The sequence below is a fragment of the Protobothrops mucrosquamatus genome, unplaced genomic scaffold (assembly GCF_001527695.2).
Source record: "Protobothrops mucrosquamatus isolate PMUCROS unplaced genomic scaffold, P.Mucros_1.0 scaffold23, whole genome shotgun sequence".
Classification (NCBI taxonomy): domain Eukaryota; kingdom Metazoa; phylum Chordata; class Lepidosauria; order Squamata; family Viperidae; genus Protobothrops; species Protobothrops mucrosquamatus.
In genome coordinates this window covers 2,715,623-2,731,149 of record NW_015386408.1, presented here as the reverse complement: position 1 = coordinate 2,731,149, position 15,527 = coordinate 2,715,623, and the positions used below count along the sequence as shown (strand labels likewise).

General features: G+C 40.5%; 1 protein-coding gene across 1 annotated transcript in view; it reads right to left on the bottom strand.

Annotated features, from left to right (window-relative positions):
- The window catches only part of F13A1 (coagulation factor XIII A chain), a 99,255-nt gene that overhangs the window by 75,342 nt on the left and 8,386 nt on the right, over positions 1-15,527 (bottom strand). The window contains exon 3 of the mRNA XM_015810848.1: positions 15,073-15,261. Coding sequence (XP_015666334.1) covers positions 15,073-15,261 — 189 coding nt within the window. The remainder of the gene's footprint in view (positions 1-15,072; positions 15,262-15,527) is intronic.

The following is a 15,527-nucleotide window of genomic DNA, read 5'->3' as shown; positions in this document are numbered from 1 at the left end:
ACTCATGTGGAATGATATACTTTGTGGAGTTAGAGATATTAATTCTTGCTTACTTATATTTGAATGTTATCCTGGGATTAGGTTCGGGAAGTCCGGGTGGGGGTTTTTTTTTTCTTGTTATATAGTATTGTGTAATATTTGTGATGTTTTTTTTTTACGATGAAAATAATAAAAAATTTTATATGGAAAAAAAAAAAAAGTATATTTTTCTTACCGATCTAGGAAGGCTGTCTACTCAGGGTGAAAATATCTTACCTTTGAGAGGGATACACTATTTATAGAACTTCCCCAGCTCTTTTAATATCAACTTGAGTGAGCAACAGAAAATGCTTATTTAGAAAACCCTAAAGGAGAAGCTCTCTCTAGGGTATAAGATTCAAGAATCCTATTTAATTTTTCTCCTGCACATTATGTTCATGTCAGGGGTTGTTCCCCTTCTTCCTTCTGCTTCTCCATTGGTCTGACTTATTATCCACATAATAAGAAGAGCCTTGCTGAATCAGGACGAGGCCCATTTTATTCTAACCTTTTGTTTCTCTCTGTGGCAAGGAAGGAACTGAGATGCTGTTCTTTCTTTGCAAATGGGAAGGCATGCTTCCACAAAACAGGAGTAACACCGAGTTTCAAGAATACGTAATAGGTCTACCTGTACTCTTGGAGGACCGTCGCATCCTCCAAGAGTACAGGTAGTCCTTGACTTACAACATTTCATTTAGTGACTGTCCAAAGTTACAAAGGCACTGAAAAAGGTGACTTATGACCAGGGCTTTTTTTTGTCATAGAACGCCCAGAACGGAGTTCCGGCACCTTTTTTGGATGGAACCTTGTAGGGTAGGCAAGGCAGGTTGTATGACATGTGTGAGTTCCGGCACCTTTTTATTATTATTATTTTACAAAAAAAAGCACTGCTCTTGACCATTTTTCATAGTTACAACCTTTGCAGCCTCCCCATGATCATGTGATCAAAATTCAGATGCTTGGCAATGGGCTCATGCTTATGACCGTTGCTGTGTCCCAAGGTCATGTGATTACCTTTTGCAACCTTTTGGGAAGCCAGATTCACTTAATAGCCGGGTTATTAACTTATCAACTGCAGTGATTCACTTAACAACTGTAGCAAGAAAAGTTATAAAATGGGGCAAAGCTCACTTAACAAATGTCTCACTTAACAACAGAAATTTTGGGCTCAATTGTGGTCATAAGTTAAGGAATATCTGTATGTCCAATTCTTTGCAAATTGATCCAAGTTAGTGGTCATCACCAGGGGTTTTTTTTTGTCATAGAACGCCCAGAACGGAGTTCCGGCACCTTTTTTTGGATGGAACCTTGTAGGGTAGGCAAGGCGGGTTGTATGACGTGTGAGTTCCGGCACCTTTTTTTTTTTTTTACACAAAAAGCACTGGTTATCGCTTTTATGTATCGGGGTTCACGGCATTGAAGCGACACACACACAAGTTGTTAACCAAGTTCTTCTTTATTTGTTCCACGTTACCACTCGGCAACCCAACAGACTCGCAGGCCTTTTATAGTTTTTCCCACATCCAATCATAAATCCCCTTTCTTCGCGCCTTGCACCTGCGCGCAAGACCGTCGCCAACCAGTCTGGTCCCGGGCAGCTTTTAAGGTTGCCTGGGACCATTTGCAACATTTCTGGGCTTGCTGAGTTTCCTCATCAAGCCCAGGATACAACAATCACCATCCCTTGTAATAATGAATTCTACTTGTTAATTGAGCATTGTGTGGAGTGGTGCGTTATTCTATCTGTTCTTATGTCTCCTTTCAGCCAACCAGCAAATGACCCAATTGTTTTTATTTGTTAAATTCATATGTCACCTGCCTCTCTGTTCTGTGTGACTCTGGGTGGCTTACAATAACATGATGATGATGGTGGTGGTGTTATCTATTCATTCGTGTCCTACTCTTGGCAATTCTATGGACCAGGTTTTTCCACATCTTCTAATCTTGCACTACTTCTTTGAGTTTTTTTATGTTCTGGCTGGTATCAGCTTTGATGGTGTCACAATAACACAAAGGCGTAAATTTAAAAGCATTAAAAGAATTAAAACTAAGGTTAACATCAATTAAACAAAAGGTTCAAATCAAGAGCACGCAGGGTACAGAGGTGGACTTTGTTTTTCCTGTCTTATCAATATCCTAGCATTCTTGAGGAAGGCAAAAAAAAAATTCCCTTGTTCGGTGATATATATATATATATATATATATATGATTTTATATATCTCAACAGTATCTCCCCATTTTTCTAAGTTAAAGAACCTTTTCATTGTCTTGACTCTTTTCATTAGGAAGTTTTTCAACCATCCATTTTGGTTGCCCTCTTCTGTGTTTTTTCCAGCTCTATTATATTTGAATTTGTGCAGTTTATAAAGTGATAAGAAGTCACATGCAATGCAAACTAAAATTCAATTAGTGTGAGGCTAGGGTGCACACGGATGAGGTGACTGCAAATGTAGTTGCCAGTGGGGTTTTAGATGCTAATTATCATTTGTGCAAAAAGGGGGAAAGGAGGCCCCAAAAAAGAAAAGGCTAATTTTGAATAACTGCAGCAGAACAGAGGAGACAGCAACTATCCTTTGGATATGGGTTTATCCTCTTTTACTATTATAGTTCATTGATAAATATATAACGTTTTATATTTAAACATTTTAATTGCCTATTCTGTCAAGCTGGAACCAATCGCCCTATTTGTCATAGAAATATCACTTGGAATAGTGCAAATTCAAATAATGCAACCATTTCATGGGATTCATTAACCGCACTAATTGAAACCTACCTGTATAACCACCTGCATTGTTGGCAATTTTATTTTCAACTTCTTTTCTAACCATCCCTCACAGATCACCAGAAGATGATCCAACGTGTTCTTGGGATATGGACTCTCAGTGGGTTAGCATCCTGATCTCACAGAACATTGTCTGAAATGATTTCTTTTAAAGATTCCCCTTTCTTTCATGACATGAGAGATGCAGAGGGCGATTGGCAGAGGATGGAACAAGAACAGTGTCAGAGATGGTCATCTCATTCCCCCCCCCCACAGTACATGAAGAAAGGGCTATAAAGTGTTTCAGCTTTTGATCAAATATTTGAAGTGGGTATAGGAGAGGTTATTCAGCAATTGCTGATAAGATTTACACTGTAAATTTTACAACCACAGAGGAAACTGAGGAAATGAGCTTAGCTTTCAGTCTCTACGGCACACAAAAGAACTGACACCAGACCCCCAAGCACAGGCAAAATTATATAATAGGTATATATTAATCCCTAGCCTGGTCCATACTACCACGTCTAGCTATAATACAATCTAAACAAATTGGAACTCAATAACTCTAAACTAGATGTCTCCGGATCTTCTCATTTTCCAAAAGCCACAAAAGGATTGGAAGCAACTAAATTCCTAATGTATGCAGATTTCAAGGATGCATTTGCATGCACTGAGTAGATTTCAGGGTTCTTTGCTTCCTATCTCAACTCATGCGCCTTGTTTTCTTCTTGTAAAGTAAAGTAAATGAATAGTTTCTAAGGCTGCAGAACCTGGATCTGCTCTGCAGCTGACCAATAGGACAGCACAAATACCAGCATTCTAACAGTGTCTTTTCCCTAACCCTGTCCTTGCCTCACCTCACCTAATTTGCATGTGGATTTGAGTTCTAAAGCATTCGTTTATCCTACTTAGGAACCCAAAAGTTAGGGCACTATAACTAGCAGCTACAGGGATCAGGGAGAGTCAAAGAATTAGAAAGGTGGTGATGTAGGAGATGCTATAAGCAAATAAATAGTGCTCCAATGTCCTCAGTTTCAAAATGTATTTTTTCCCCCAGTTCCTCTTGAGCTGTAGTTAGGTGGAATAAATTGGCTCAGCTGATGTCAAGGACTCATAAGGGTGAGTGGTACCAAGCCAGGCCTGGTGCCAACACTTCATCAAAATGCCCTGACATGACTACCAAGAGGATAATCAATCATGCAAAATAAGCCATTACAAACACATTTAATTGTTTTATACATTGGCTGGAATTCAATGCATTTTTCAGGGACAGAGAACTGCCAAAGCTTTGTGCAATTCACAGCCCTATCCATATGTCTTTAATTCTTGAGTGCAATTTGGGACACTTTAGCTATTTATGGGGTGTGCACATGCTCAACTATTTGTGCCTTTAATAAGTGTACAACCCTGAGAACAAAGGCTGACAATCTACAAAGAATTCATGTGGTTATAATTGTACTTCACCCTGTTACCCCAGTTCACCTCCTACCTGATTTTACACATAGACACACACACACACACACACACACACTCACACACACACACACACATTTTTCTTTTTATGATGATATTCTCCTACTTGAGCAGCACAGTGGCCTAGAAGCGAAGCTCTTGCCTCACAATCAGGAGGCTGTGAGTTTGATCCTAGGTAGCGTCAGAAATTTCTCTCACTGGACGCATAGAGAAATATCTGCTGCGAACTCCACATAGGTGTCAGAAAGGGCATCTGGCCAGTAAATGCTCAGCTCCATTCAGTTGCCCTGATGAATGGGTGACTCCACCCTGATGCAAGGAATTACAGGGTTGTTAAAAGAAAAAAATACTCCTACTTGCCAAGACAATCATTATTTCTTTCTATCTGTCCTGCCTCAATTTTTATGCATATTGTTAAATTCACAGGTTGGAGGCATTAAGAGGAGACACATAGTGTAACAACAAGCCTTCTTTATTGTTCTCTTCCACAACCAACAACAGAAAAATGGCGCGCAGGCCTTTTATAATGTCCTTGCAAAGGACAGCATCAACCAATCATCGCAGAGGCTGTTTCCCGCCTTGCGCATGTGCGCAAGGCTGGAGACAGCCAGTCTGGTCCCGGGCAGTTTGTGGTCTGCCCGGGACCCTTTGCAACATTGAACCTTCTGGCGACCCAAACAGATGGAGGCAATGTGGTCTTGCCTTCCACATGCCCGGCAAATGGCGGAGCGGAATCTGCAGTCAGCGTGCTTGTGGCATCCCCCACACCCAAAACACTGAGGAGATGCTGGGGCCTTGTCTGGACATTCCTTCAGCCTTCTCTCTGCTGACTGATGCAGTCTGTCCACCTTCTCTTCAGGATCTGGTTCTGGATCTTCTTGAGCAACCTCTTGATGGTGTCACGGTGGCTGGAGGAATTCTGGCGAGCCGCAAGGCCTTCACAGCACCGCCCACTGCTTCTTCAGCTGCAACCTCTCTCAAGGCATCTTGGAACAAAACATCTTCCTTGGCGAAGATCTTCTGCTGCAGCTCCCGACTCCTTAGACCACAAATGAAATGATCCCACAGCGTCTCTTCCGGGTCCTTGAATTCACAAGGCCTCGCTGCTTGTCTCAAGGTAGCAATAATGTCCGCAGCAGACTCACCAGGCCTCTGGTCCCTCTGCTTGAACGCGTGTCGCCAAGCAATCACAGAAAGTTTAGGGTGGAAATGTTCTTTCAGCATCTTCTTCAAGTCTTCATAAGACACTGACTTCAAAAGTGCCAGGGCCACCAGATTCTCTGCTATGTCAAATGTTTCCTGTCCACAGACACACAACAGGGTAGCCGCTTTGAGGCCGTCTTCTCTTATCTGATTGACCCTGAAGTAATTCTCCACCCGCATACGAATTCCAGCGCTCTGGATATGCAATATCAAACTCTGACAAGAGGCCAATCTTAGACATCTTCTGTAACCCTCGTTAACACCTTCACTGCAAGCCTGTTATCTGCGGAAGGGGTCCTTTGGCCGAGCTCACCTCCAGCAATGCTGTACTGGCAGGCAGAGTCGCTGGGCTGGACGCCAAACTTCCCAGGACTTCTTGGTAAGTCCTCTCTTCTTTCGTTGTTAAATGTGGCTTACAGCGGTCCCACCTTCGTCGCCACTGTTAAATTCGCAGGTTGGAGGCATTAAGAGGAGACACATAGTGTAACAACAAGCCTTCTTTATTGTTCTCTTCCACAACCAACAACAGAAAAATGGCGCGCAGGCCTTTTATAATGTCCTTGCAAAGGACAGCATCAACCAATCATTGCAGAGGCTGTTTCCCGCCTTGCACATGCGGGCAAGGCTGGAGACAGCCAGTCTGGTCCCGGGCAGTTTGCGGTCTGCCCGGGACCCTTTGCAACATTTCTGAGCCTGCTGAATGCTTCAGCAGGCTCAGGACATAACACATATCTAGTTAAAATGTCATTGATTTCATTTGTCAGAATTATCCTGTCTGGGAGTCTATGGATATGAGTCTCTTCCAAATCTGTAGAAGTTTAATATCTAAGGCAGGGCTTTTCAACCTTTTCACCCATTGTACCACTTTTAGGATATGGCAACATCCGATTACCACCAGTCGCCTAGCAAGGTGTCAAAAACGTGATGACAAAAAAAAAGGAAAAAAGTGATAAAGTACAGGTAGTCCTCGACTTACAACAGTTTGCTTAGTGACTGTTCGAAGTTACAATGGCACTGAAAAAAGTGCCCTCCAAGGCACAGCCGAGCAAGACACCTGCCTGCCCGCCCGGCGGCGCTCTTCCTTCTGTCCGAGGTTTTCATTGTTGTGAGCATTTCTGTTGAGGATTGGCAGTGGGGGTGGGGTGGGGGGTGTTTGGTTTTTATTCCCCCCATCTGCTGGATGGTTGCAGCAGGTTTTGGTCACTTCACATGACCCTGGGACACTGTGACCGTCATAAATATGAATCAGTTGTCAAGCATCTGAATGTAAATCACAAGACCCTGGAGAGGCTGCAACATTCCAGCTGATTGGTGCTTCTTCAGGGCTGAGCAGAAGCACCAGGATCAGTGCCGAGCTCCAGCTGGAGCCTGGTGCTGATCCTGGCGCTTCCACTGAGCCCTGACAGTCCCCAAAAAGCGCCAATCAGCTGGAAAGCGGCACTGATCCTGGCACTTCTGCTGAACCCTGACAGCCCTGGAGCTCCAGCCATCTCTCGCTCAGGCTTGTGCGGTGCTACCACCGGTTCAGCTCATTCCTCTCCCCCGCTATCACTTTTCTAGGATGGTCGCGTACCACCTGCCAGGTGCCAATGTACCACAAGTGGTACCCGTACCACTGATTGAAAAGCCCTGATCTAAGGGAGCCAATGAAGAAGGTGATAACAAATGAATTCTGTCCCTAGTGTACAGTAAAAAGTATAATTTTTAAATTAGTGATAATCTCAATTAAAGCTATAGTATTTTAGTACTGTAGAGCAGTAGTATACACTTAGCCAAAATATACAACTAAGGAAATCACTTTCTATCCCATCAATTACATTACTAACAGCAATAGCAAAAAAAGGGACTAATGTCTCATTGCAGATAACTCTACCTTTTGCTTTGCATATCCTGGAAAATAGGAACGAAAGCAAAAAGCCTTGGGTTATATACAAGCTACTATGCTAGCCTCCCACTGCAAAAAAACTATCCTCTCCTGCAAGAAGTAGCAGAGGTGTTATGGTACTAGATGCACATAGCTGAGCACCAGAAATCAGCAAGCCCCACCCCATCCATGAAAATAGCAATAGTACTTAGATTTATATACTACTTCATAGTGCTTTACAACCCTCTCTAACTGGTTTACAATGCCAGCCTATTGTCCCCCAACAATCTGGGTCCTCATTTTACTGACTTCAGAAGGATGGAAGGCTGAGTCAACCTTGAGCCAGTCAGGATGACAAATGTCTAGGAAGGGCTAAAATTATAACAACCAGTTTGCATGAATCAGACCTACCTGGCTAGATAACAGCCCTGGGTCTGCAGAATCCAAGGTGTATAACACCAATCCCTTTTTATTCATTATTTCACTTGAATAGGTGATCTGAAAAGTATCTGAACTCTACCACCAGGTATACATTTCTGTTCCTTGGTCTCAGATATCTGTGAGTGTGCAGAAAAGGCGTGTTCATGGAGAAGAGTTCTTGAAAACATCACCACCAATATTAGTGAGCTTTGCTTGTATGTAAAAACCCACTAAAGTCATCATATATACCATGTAGGGAATCCGAGGGGCTCCCACAATAGCCATAATTCATTCAGATGCTGAAATATATAATATTATTGAACTAATAAAGGGTCTCTTTATGCCTCTAGAACAGGGGTAGGCAACCTTGGCTCTTTTATGACTCGTGCTCTAGAACAATATCATGAGACCATGAATTCAGGCCTTCAACTTGCACAATTAACACATTTCAGCAACTGCATACACATTCATGTGTGTCACAAACAAAGTCCTGCAACATGAGTTCACAGCATCAAAAATTAGCTCATGAATCAGACCCACAGACCTGTGAGTTTTCCAGTAGCGAGGAGCGATATATTCGCTCTTTCTCCTGAGAACTTTGCATTTGAAAAACCTGAAGGTATAACTTCCAGCAGAGAAGCAGGTGGCTTCAGATGGAGATGGCTCATAGCTCTGTAAGAGACCCCAAGCACTCTTCTCTTTACTCCCAGATCAATTTTTCCATGCATACTTGCTTTGTCAAAGTTGAAGAGAGGAAGCTGCAGGGAGGCAATGGCAAATGCAGTTGACACCCTCCAGTTTCGGGTCTTCTGCACTATATTATATCTTCTATTTCCCTCAACCATAAGTGCAGTGTTTCTCAATCTCGGCAACTTTAAGATGTATGGACTTCACTTCCCAGAATTCTCCCAGACAGCATGTTGGAGTTGAGGTCCACACATCTTAAAGCTGCTGAGGCTGAGAAACACTGCTGCAGTGTGTAACTTTTTGTGATGAAAATGACAAAACCAGGTTTGGTTTGGTAATCAAAATTCTAGCACAACCCTGAACTGGAAGAGGTAATAAAGTGAAGGAGTCTCATCAGAAATTTTATTATGAAACTCTGTATTAATATAATTTTGCACTAGGGAGAAACAGGGCACGAACTACTGTAGACAACTTCTCAGTATTATTAGGTTTATTCTCCCTCATCTTTGAGTCAGCAGAAAACCAAATCAGCCAAAAAATTGCTGTCCCATTGCCAATCTCTATCCTAATGCTACTGTTTCTGTCCTGAGAAACTGCCAATCACCTGACTTTCTTTCAAGATAATAGATAACAAAGCCTTTTAAGTAGCTGGTGACTCTCCTGGGATGGTGATGGAATAAGGGGGAAACTGTTACTTTTGTAGTACACGTAACTTAAGCCTGTGTCACTCATGGGCTGAGGACAAGATGAAAGCCAACTCTATGCGGAAGGGGACATGGCAAAAACAAGGTGTTGCCATGGTAAGATTAGGTTGGGATTAATTGCAAGGGACGAAAAGCCCACAGTCCCTAGACCAGGGGTAGGCAACCTTGGCTCTTTTATGACTCGTGGACTTCAACTCCCAGAATTCCTGAGTCAGCTATGCTGACTCAGGAATTCTGGAAGTTGAAGTCCACGAGTCATAAAAGAGCCAAGGTTGCCTACCCCTGCCCTAGACCTAAGAGTGTTCCTTCATTTTTCCTTAAGACACAACTGGGTACCACCCTTCTCTTTAATATTCCCTGGAATCTAAAGTAATAAGGGAAGAAACTGTGGAAACAGCTGTCTTTATGCCAAAACTAAATGTAAAACTGAAATATGTCCTATTTATAAATAGCAGATGTAATACATGGCCGTATGATTATATGCAGCAACAGAAAGGGGGAGATCAATAATTCAAATGCACAAATGGACCTAGTGCCCAGAAAGATAAATTAAATGTCAATTCAAAACCAATTCTTGATGAGTTTATAATGGTCAGGAAAAGGGCTGTGAAGAAAAATTAGCATCAGTAACTCATTTAGAGTGTGCAGAGGTTTGCCTTAAGGTTGATATAGTTTGATATAGATGATCCTTCCCTGCTATATACCTTCCAGGTATGTGGAGTGACAGATCCAATCATGTCTTTATCCAGCCTGCTGATGGCCGTGCATCTGGAGGGCGCCCCATGGGACTATCCAGGGGAAATCATGGTAGATAACTATGTTGTCCTGCTGATCCAGAATGTGTGAACTCTGATACAAACTGGCCTAATCTAAATCTATCACAACTGAATCTGCACATTGGGAAAGTCTTTAAGATTTCACAGATTTCTAAATGTTGTGATATAATTCACAGCTTAAAAAGAAGAAAAAAATGTACTTACGGATGTATATTTTATGTTAAAATATCTTTACAACTGCGAAGGTGACATATATTTAGAAATACGTATTTCATGAAAAATACATTTGAAAATATTATTAAATATTTACGAATGCATTTTATGTATCCTGATTTCTCTTCGAGCTGCAAAAATCTTTCACCTTTATATATATATACAGTGTATGTAAATATAGAGAGAGTGCACAATTTGTTTTTTCATGCACATTAATGTGCAAACAAGATGAAATTGAATTATGAATAAACACATGTGAAAACAAGTTAGGTTGGAAACAAACTGACCAATCTATTTCAACCATTATGCAAGTTCTTCCGTGAATTTTCATCAGCATTACATTAACCTGATTATTTGCAGAAGTGAAAGAAGTATTGGAAACACACACAGAGCCTTTATAGCACCCAATTAAATATAGCACAGTTGCTTCTCAAAAAGAGCCAGCTCTTTCATTCAGCTACGAATCACATGTTAAGTAATCAACAAATGATCAATTCAGTCTGGGGAAAAACTTTAGAGAAAGCATCATAAATTGCTATGAATACATGCTAATGACTCCCATAAAATGTAGCCATGAATATATCAGACTAATTCATGGAGAGCAGAAATATAAATGGCTCTTACTCATGACTGTTAAATGGAATTTCCTTCATCAGTGTCAGCATAATGATTCTAGCAGATTCTACAAACAGATTAGAGAAATGTCATTTCTTTGTGCCCTGCTTGAGAAAGTTTCTAAAGCAGGGGTCCCCAGCCCCTTGGTTGTAGGAACCAGGCCACGCAATTATGCGGGCGAGTGAGCAAAGTTTCATCTGCTCATGCACAGGATCTAGGTTGCACATGAAACATCCCCCCCACAGTCCATGGAAAAATTGTTTTTCACAAAACCGGTCCCTGGTGCCAGAAAGATTGGGGACCACTGCTCTAAAGGCATTTGGATAGCTAAAAAGTTAACATACAAAATTATACAAAGTGGTTAATCCTAACAGTAGGATGGCTTTAACCTTCAATTCAGTCTTGATTCCTAACAACTGCCATGCAATTTGACTGGATGCATGAGAATGACTCCCCAGTCACCCAACTGGCTTTGTGTCCTAGGCAGGAATAGAAGTCATAGTCCCCCAGTGTACCACCAACAATCACCATACGGGCTGTTAATAGGACCATTAGTCCATAAATAATATTTACTTTACAAAATGGTGAATACCCAATTAGTCATCAATAATTCATCACTTTTCTGGGTATTCACGCATACAATAAATAAATAAATAACTACTTCAAAATATAAAATGTAAATGCAACTTATTCAGAAATACAGATTTGCATGCATGATGCATATTTGCATATTATATTTTTTTATATAGCAGAAACAGGTTTACCTATGACTCTAACTTGTATAATTCCTGCTACCGTTTCTCCTTTCTGCAAATGCAGGGGAGATGAGAAGAAGTAGGCACACGGAATTAAGCACATTTCAGCCTCCGTTATTCATAACTCAGAAAGGGTGATTTATTTTGACAATCATTAACTTAGACAAGGGTCTCCAAATTCGGCAGCTTTAAGACTTGTGGACTTCAAATCCTAGAATTCCCTAGCCAGCATGGCTGGCTGAGGAATTCTGGGAGTTGAAGTACACAAGTCTTAAAGTTGTCAGGTTTGGAGACCCCTGAACTAAGACATGGGAAAACTGCACCCATGTGGAACTTCTTTTCACCACAAGCAGCAGAAACATGTAATATATCTAGTGGTGACAGAACTAGCTACAAGCTTCTGACAGACCATGCTCTCTTTCCCAGTTTAAATCAAATATTTGTGCAGCACAGGACTAGTACTCTCTTCAAATACAGGTACAATTGTACACATAAGGAGGTTGTACAACACCAACAAGCACTTGCGGTAGTCAAACATTACGGGGGCAGACACCTTTGTGAAAGCCTAGTGTCCAATTTCTCCTTCACCCTGAAACGAAATGGCAGAGCAGTTCATGATGACCAGGGAAAAGAGGTTTCAGTCAATTAAGAGAGGAGCAGATCCTAACCACTTTGTTGGTGGACAATGTCAGAGCCATGACAAAACTTGTGTTGGAAAGAAAGCAAATACTACTTTAAAACTAAAACCGAAAAGGATGGCTTTAAATTGGCTGGGGATGAGACCAAAGGAGCAGGGCTGAAGAAAAGCATTTTATTGAGGCACTTTTGTGCTGCAAGTAGGAGACAATGAGGAACAACTCACAATCCTTTCCGAGAGATATGGATTCCAATAAGCAATTGTGAAGAGCAGATTAAAAGGGAGGGACTGAAGCCTGAAGCTGACCAAAAAAAAAGGTGGTTGGAGAGCATGTTTAAATCTCCAGGGTCAGATTAATTGCGTCCTAGGATAATGAAGGACTGTGCTATTCATTTGATCAAACTTTTCTTTGTTGTCTTTGAGAAGGTCTAGAAAACAGATGATGGGCCAGATGACAGGATGCAAGCATTGCCTCCCATATCTTCAAAAAAGGGAAAAAGGAAGCTCTAGAGCAGCCTTGCTCAACTAGGCTTCCAAGAGATTGCGATTGGAAACAAAAATCATTTTTTTAAAAAAATTCCCATGCCACACAATGCTACCATTCAATCTTTGGAGAATTTTTAGTTGCCAGCATGCCACTTTGTAAAACATGGATTGTGTCCGTTAGAAGTGAACTGTATTGTGAAGTTTTTGTATTTTTGCTATCTTTATGGTGGGGTTCCTCCAGGGCGAAAAGGTTGACAATGGCTGCTTTAAATGGTTGCAGTCTTTCATTGATCTGTAGAGTAGATCAATGGAGAGTTTGTTCTCAAAACATCTTGAGAACAATGCAGTGAATCAGCATTTACTGTTTCTGTGACAACCAAGTTCTCTTAGCATGTACCGTGTGACTTTGAAGACTCGAACAGCTTACCCAGCAATTGCTGTTGGCTGTTCTTTCCTCCTCTTTTCTGAACATGAAGCAACAAGGGGAGAGAGATTAGGTGTGTCATAGCTAGGCCCCCAGATATTTTACAATCACCAGATGGCAGCAAAGGAATACAGGCATACCTCATTTTATTGCATTTCACAGATACTGTGAGTTTTTTTACAAGACCCTCTACCAATAAAAAGATTATACTTTGGTGAGGCTCAGAGGATGATTAGCATTTTTAGCAATAAAGTGTTTTTTTTAATTAAGGCATGTACACTGGTATTTTTTTAAGCATAGTGCTATTGCTCATTTAATAGTCCATGCGTAAATATAACTTTTATGTGCACTGGGAAGCCCAAAAAAAATTGGTGTGACTTGCTCTATTGCAACATTTGTTTTGTTGTGGGGGTCTCAAACCAACCCGCAATATCTTTGAGGTATTGCTGTGTGAAGAAAATTCTATTTCTTTGCTTCCATGTGGCGGTCATCAGGAATTCTGCAGCCCAGTTGAAGGCTTGTCTTAGACTATTTTATTTACGGGGTTTGATAACACCGCTGTGCTACTTGAAAGATACTTCAGATAGTATCATCCTCAAAAGATAGGCAAAACATAATTCTACAGTGCAGGGGACAAAAGAATTAATTTAAATTACAGGAAGGCAGACTTCAGTTGAATATTAGAAATATTCTGATACTCCGCAAGCTTGGAAAAAATGTATGAGGGAGGGGTGTGCTTTTTGTTTTGCTTTGATTTACTTTGTAACAAGCTCATACATTGAACATCTGAGACAGTATTTCTTAAAATTTATTAAAATTTTGCTTTTCCATTTCCCACTTTTAAAAATTATGGAGGACTCCAGAGAGTTTTCATTTGTTATAGCTTATATGTTATCAATATTCACCATATTAAAAATTAAAATCGATGCACGCATAGGATATCTATTTATTGAATAATGTGAAAATAACAATATTAAACATATTTATTTATTTATTTCATTTGGAAAATGTATATTGCCATCTACTTGCTCACAGCAACTCAAGGCGGCTTACGGGAAATAAAAACACAATATAAAAGAAAAATAATAAAAAATAAAAATAGTAAAATAATAATAAAATAATCACACACACCCCACCCCGGCGGCAACACACACTCATATCAGCCATTTAATGGGCTCCACCCTGCTCTGGGTTTCTCAGTTAATATTACATATTAACATAAATATTTTTAATTTAAAAAGATTATATTTTTAACAAATAAATTATAATGAGAATGTTTGCATACATGTTCAATCTCTGGCAAATAATTTTGATTTCATGAATCCCTGGGAGGGTCTTGGGGAGCCCTTTAAAAGGCACTGATTTAAGAGATACCCCAAATCAAGTTTTTCAGCTTGCAGCCTGTAAACTGCATGTACCACCGTTGTTTTTTTGTTTATTACTCTTGGAGGTGCCTTCCCCAAAACTGCATTACCAAAATTTATCAAAACTCCATAATTTACAAAATGTGATTCTTCTGCTACGATGGAACCATTGCAGAAATAAAAAGACACAAATAGTGTAGTAAATATGTATAGCTATAGACACATATGCAGTCTCCAACTAGCAAATACCATGCTATCATGTCCATGCTTTAAAACATACCGTAGTTACATGTTCCTACATTCCCTTAGCCCAGGGGTCTTCAAACTTGGCCCTTTTATGACTTGTGGACTTCAACTCCCAGAATTCCTCAGCCAGGCACTCTGCCTGAGGAATTCTGGGAGTTGAAGTCCACAAGTCATAAAAGGGCCAAGTTTGAAGACTCCTGCCTTAGCCCATTTTCCCCCTCAATTCACTTGTGTGTCATGGATGTTCACAGGGACAAGGGAGAGACATTTAAATACCAATCTCGATGTTTTGACAAAATATATATCTGCAGCATTTGCACGATGAAATGGCCCTTTCAATGTTTTACAGTTTCCACTATTACCTATGATGCTTTTCCAAGATAAAAAGAGTGAGAAATACAAGAACAGGCACTAGTTGGCACTTACCTATAAGATATTCAAGCCAGAATTGGTCCTTCTCTGGATTGTATGCACGATTGAATGTAATCTGTACATGGTAAGACTGTCCTCTGCGCACAATCAGTTTTAAGTTGTAATATTTGTCTGTGTGATGCTCCTTCTTATTAATTTCATATTCACGGCTGAATACATTGACTGCTTGGACTTCCAGAATATCTTCAAGTAAACAGAGATAGAAAACATCACTTTTTAAAGCTAGACAGCCATTTCCCCACATTTAATTCCATTTGCTTAAATGTATTTCACAGAAAATTCATTCTTATGTCAGTCAGCAATTTCTCTGCATTTGAACAGAACATTGGATTATGAGGTAAAGACTTTTTCTCAAATATCTGAGGGAAAGTAAGAGTAACTACCTTGTGAGGAAAGATTGACATACTTTAAAATCTATGCTTTTATCATTTTAGATAAGACAAACAGGA